Here is a 6,000-nt window from a genome sequence, read left to right as displayed (position 1 = left end):
GATCAATACGTGTTTCATTTTTAATTTCTTCAAACTAGTTAATCCGAGACACCTAAAATAATTAATATGGGTTTATTTTTCTAATTTGTGTGTGTGACGTGTTTGCCATTTCAACGCTCATCGTTACACGGCCTAATTTGTACAAGTACAACCGAAAATTCTCTCATAACCTTCATTAAGGATAGAAAATTAAAGCTGACTAAAAAAGAATAACACAATATATGAACATATAATTCGATACGTTACATTCAACGCCCGAAAATAGAAATGTTATGACGTGGCGGTCCATCATTGGAGGGCATTCCTGCACGAGAAGTAGAATAGAATAGGCATCCCCAAGAACAGAGATGTTTATATCTGAATTAGAAAGCTGAATAAAACAGAGGAAATTGTGTTGTGTTGCAGTTTCTCCTTCTCTCTCTTCTTTCTCTTCTGATAACCGTCTTCTGCTACTACTATTTCATTTCTTTCCCTGTTCTCCGCTATTTGCAGCTGAGAAATAAAAAAGAAACCACATATATTGAAATAAATATTTATATATATATATAGAGAGAGAGAGAGGGGAGAGGGAGGGAGGGAGGGAGGGAGGAGCTAGACATGGGATGTTTCTCGTGCGCAAGATTCTCTCACAAGAAGCAAAACAAAAAGAAAAAATTGGCCATCAAGGACAGAGATGATGGTCATGCACGAACCCCGTCTGGTAAATGTAGTTGAAACTAACACAATATCAAATGCAAAGATGATTGATTCTATGAAACTTTCCACATGGGTTTCCGAAAAGATCGAATTTTTTCTCGATTGGAATCGTTTTCTACATTGCATGTTAGGGTTAGGCTTTGTCATTCTGTATATTTTAATATCATTCCTGTTTACGCATACATGTTTTGCCTTTGTTATTACCTTCTGTAGATTGCGAATTGATAGATTTGGAGAGACTGAATTCCTGCATTTGATCGTGCTTGCTTTTCTGTGTTTGTTATTGTGTAAAATCCTCTTTGAACTGTCTACAATGTCAATGTAGAAAAATTGATAAGAGATTTTCTTTTATTATATGCAGGGGTGGTGGGGAAAAAGGTGATGGATATGACATTAAAGCAAAAATTATTCTAGAAAAGGCCTAATGTATTTGAAATGCAAAACTCTAATTGATTGTTATCTTAAACTGTTGCTTCTTTTATCTTCTAGAGGTTTGTGATTGTTGTTTGGAATTGCACTTTTCGTCTTTGCATTATGTATTGTGAACTTATTGATCAAATTGGGCCATTCATCTTGTAACTTGGTGTTTGATCTTCTTTGTTCATCTTTCTCTTGTGTTGTTTAGACCACTCAAAGGTAAGCCCTTATAGATCTATTAAAGAGCCTAAACTAGTGTCTCAATCCTCAGATGGCAGCTTGAGTCCTAGCTCTGATGCGGGGAGCGATATCTTTGAAGCGAGGAACTTCGCCTTCGCTGACTTAGTTGCTGCAACAGAGAATTTCAGGGATGGAAATTTTGTCGGTGAGGGAGGATTTGGACCGGTCTATAAAGGTCGTTTACCCGGTGGCAAGGTATATCAAGTGATGCAACAATGCGTACATCTTTTGCATTTACTTTGTTTGCATATTCATTATGTCTGTTGTATTGTGAATGCAGATTGTGGCTATTAAGCAACTTGATCGCAATGGCACTCAAGGAATTAGGGAATTCGTGGCCGAAGTTTTAACACTAAGTAATGCAGATCACTCTAATCTTGTCAAACTAATAGGCTATTGTGCCGAGGGAGATCAGAGGTTGTTAGTCTATGAATATATGCCCCTAGGTTGTTTGCAGGACCTTTTACATGGTAAAGCTCGTTTCTTTTTCTTTTACGCCTTCTTTGCTTTTATGAGTATGAAAAGATTTACGATTGACTTGCTTTTCTTGGTATCTATAGACATCTACCCCGGCAGTGAGGTCCTCGACTGGAATAGCAGGATGAAGATAGCAGCAGGGGCAGCAGAAGGGTTGGAGTATTTGCATACAAAGATGTCACCACCAATAATATACCGCGATTTGAAGTGTTCCAACATATTGCTCGGGGAGGGATATCATTCAAAACTATCGGACTTTGGTTTAGCCAAGGAGGGGCCTTGTGGAGACAAAACTCATGTTTCCACGAGAGTGATGGGCACGTATGGATACTGTGCTCCTGATTATGCCATGACTGGCCAACTCAACTTCAAGTCGGACATCTATAGCTTCGGTGTAGTTCTTTTGGAGATCTTGACAGGAAGGAGAGCTGTCGACTATACAAAATCTGGTCCGGGGCAAAATCTAGTTGATTGGGTTAGTATTCGAACATATTTCACCGTTGCCATTGCTTGTGATTCTTGAATAATTCGTTGTTGGCGTCTGCATGCAATGAACAGGCACGGCCGCTATTCAAAGGGAAGAGGTTCCACGAGATGGCAGATCCGGCTCTGGAGGGGCACTATCCGGTGAGGGGGTTGTACCAAGCCCTGGCCATCTCTGCAATGTGCATCCAAGAGCAGCCTAACGTAAGGCCGAACATTGGAGACATCGTGAAGGCGCTCAAGTATCTTGCTTCGCAGCATTACGATCAACAAAATGCCATCCCTTATACGAGAAGGAACAAATCTGTCACCGGATACGAACATGAAGCTGAGACCATCACCAAACCGGAGGAAGAGTAAACTCTAGGTCGAGTTAGAGTTTGCTTATCCTTCTCTGCATCCCTTGTAGAGTTGGCTTGCAGCAATAGCAACGGTGAAGGAGTCATTTGCTTTTTACTCTTTTTTCCCCTTTTTTTCTTTTTTTTTCCCTTCCTTTTAACCTTTTTGTTCGTGTAGTAGGTCTCCTCAATCATCTCAGATATGAGTATAAGAAAGTAATGTTTCTCTCGAGATTAAAGTAAGAGAGTGATTTTGACTATGGTTAAATGAAATCTCTAGCTTCTTTCATTAGATGTGTGACCTGATCAAATAAAACTATGATTAGAAATCAAGGAATATTATGTTGGATGAATTTACCATATCGTCCTAAATAATTTTAATTACTAGTACTAGAATATAATCATAAAATTCTATTTCGAAACAACAAAACACATAAATGGGCCACGCTGTTATTTGTTACTAGTACCAAATAATGGCAGTGTTTATCAGCCTACAGTTGGCACGAGTCTGACCCATACTTTTTCGAATACTATAGTTTATAATTCAATGTACTCTTAAAATAAAGAAAAATTGAGCAAACCTTGATTATGCAGGTGCATCGGTAAATTACTCTCTTGTGTCGGTGCATAGTGTTGCATATTTATATAATCTTAATTACTCCTATTAGTAGTCGTAGTCGTAGTAGTAGTAAATATTTTTGATGGATATGGGAGAAAAGCTTTTAAATTAAATAAATTCTGCCTAATATGTGCGTTTACTTGATTAGTACTGTAATTTAAAATATGAGAGTGTAATTTTAACATTTAAGTTATATTGCAATATAATTATTAGCATTAGATTAGGGTTGGCATCATGAGTTTATAATTTTGATTGCTCAATTTAAATTAGGCAACATCTGTTGATGTGACAATCATATAGATAAGATAGACAATTCAAAAGGTTGTTCACGTGGTTTGGACCTACCAATTGTTGGTTTTTTTTATATCTATTGATGTTGCTCAACACTACATATAGGAGTATTATCTACACTTGTTTTTTTATAAATATATAGTACTATTAGATTTCGAAGAAATTCCATATTTTCATATACATATTGATTGTACATTACAATTTTACAAGTGATATATTATATTTGTTCTTAGGTAGGTAAACTTTTTTAAATTTATTTTAGCACGAATCTGTTCGGCAACGAGCACGTGCAAACAGGATGTAATTTAATCATGCACTGCAGATTCTTTCCATCCAAATCCATGATATTCTATGAAAAATAAAAGATTTTGTTCAAGAATAATTTATTTACCAAAGTATATTCTCGATACTGATAAGTATTGCATAGCTACCACATCTTTTCAATTTATTAAAGTATGAGTAATTAACAAACAATAAATCTGAAGTAGACATACGTACTATGCTATAATCATATGGTTACCAGATGACCTTGGAGTTTGCTCAAATAATATAATCAAGAATTTAAACTAGTTTGAATTGATTCTACAAGATTCCATATTCGAACTTCATTTTATAATAACTAAAAGTGAGTCAAATCTTGATAATGTAACAAATGGCATTTTGTTAATCACTAAAAAATTAACAAGAAGTGACACTATTATTTTAAATTTTAGGGATACTACGTGAAATGAGACAAAATTCGTTGCATCTTAGGGTGCAGCAAATTTAGTTACACCCACACTTGCGTCAATAACAAGACTAAATGCCAATATTTAAAAGTTAACCGAAGCAGACCAGATATAACTTTTCAAACAATATGCTTATATGTTTAAAATAAATTGAGGTCTAATATAAGTTTTCAAAAGGTTAAAGTTAAAATATAATAGTATCATGTTACAAGAATCATGAACCTTACTCACGTATTGCATAGAGATATTGGTGCTATATATCTTTTCTTTCAATAGGATTAATTAGGAGATTTCATTTTTTTTCCTATGTGGCGGTTCTTAGTTCTTATTTCTCTAAGTGTTCTATTCTACTATCTTTTTTTTATTATATTCTCTCAGTGAAAAATTGGTATTTAATTATCAAAACTGGTTGGGATTAATATAATTTAAATCGAAAAATATTGTAATGTAAAATGAGTTTCCATCAAACTTTATACACAAGTACAATTTTATATAGTGCAGTGTATTCTGTAACACCAGCATGTCAAAAGAGACGCAATGCTAAAAGTTCAGTTTAAAAGATATCAGACTATCAGTTATGATTGCATATTCTTTCAATTTTTCTTATAAGAGAAAAATCCTAATCGAAAATTGGAAACTAGAATCCAAACATACCACATGACCTAATACGAAAGTAGCTAAAATTACAACTTTTCACCTTTGTCTGCTCAACTTTATGAAACATGTACATTCCCAACGTTATCTCCCAAAATTATTAATCTAATAGTAGTATTATTGAAGGCCCGCATAAAACGACATAATCATAAATCATTCTAGGTATTAGCAGGGGATTTCACATTCACTTCTACGATCATTAAATCTAATAATCCAACCCATTCCAAAAACAAAATACTAATATAATATAATAATCAAAATTGTTTCTCATTTTTTTGGCAATTAATCACCACAAGGTGGCTACAATTTTTACAAACCTTTTTTTGGGGGAGGGGTCAATTTTTTTGTACATATTAGTGGTGTTTTATAAAATATCTAATCCATAGAGTAGGGGGATTATGAGATCAATTGAATTATTTTTATTTATATGCATTATTACATTGTTAATTGTTAAATATGTCCTCAGTCCTCGTATAGCTAGTAAGTTACGTTAATATTATTGAATTTTAAAAAATCTTCACATAGAGTTAAAAGTTTTAGTGGTTTGGTTTGATGTCCTATTCATGCGAGACCTGTCGCAGTTACATAAATCTCGTATATTATTTAAAATAAGATAATTATTGTATTAGAAATACCCATTTAAAGTTACGGCTCCCAAACACAGGACAAAAATTGAAAATAAATCTATTTAATTAAGGTTAACTAATGGGGAAATAGTATTTTATCACGAAAATTTATTATATGAGCTCATCAAAAAGTCATACTAATTCCTCCCGGCCATCGTAATTTCTACTTATTGAGCTCATTTATAAAATTTACTTATAAAGTATATAGTAGTATAAGTTTAATCATTCAACTTGTTGACATAATATTGACACAATTTTCGGATAATATTGACGTAATAATTAGCTGCGAGGGAGTGCATAAGGGCTTTGTTGAGAGAAGAAATAATTAATTACGTAATATTCTATTTCTTGAATTGTGATACTATTAATTACGTAATATAATTAAACTTTTACGTGTGACAAATATAGTTAAAATTTCTACGTGGTTATTA

The 6,000-nt window shown here is 33.8% G+C and overlaps 1 protein-coding gene across 1 annotated transcript; it reads left to right on the top strand.

Annotated features, from left to right (window-relative positions):
• The first annotated feature begins 417 nt into the window (after positions 1–417).
• LOC125213234 (receptor-like cytoplasmic kinase 185) lies at positions 418–2,940 on the top strand. The gene is made up of 5 exons (XM_048113658.2): positions 418–700; positions 1,385–1,548; positions 1,634–1,823; positions 1,914–2,305; positions 2,389–2,940. The coding sequence occupies exons 1-5, from the start codon at positions 598–600 to the stop codon at positions 2,671–2,673; spliced, it is 1,134 nt and encodes a 377-aa protein (XP_047969615.1). The 5' UTR covers positions 418–597; the 3' UTR covers positions 2,674–2,940.
• Positions 2,941–6,000: the final 3,060 nt, after the last annotated feature.

This window comes from Salvia hispanica, chromosome 3 (genome assembly GCF_029641045.1).
Source record: "Salvia hispanica isolate PSC_SH4W2 chromosome 3, Shi_PSC_v1, whole genome shotgun sequence".
In the NCBI taxonomy this organism is placed as follows: Eukaryota; Viridiplantae; Streptophyta; class Magnoliopsida; order Lamiales; family Lamiaceae; genus Salvia; species Salvia hispanica.
The sequence above is the reverse complement of the archived record's forward strand: the minus strand, read 5'-3'. Positions and strand labels throughout refer to the sequence as shown.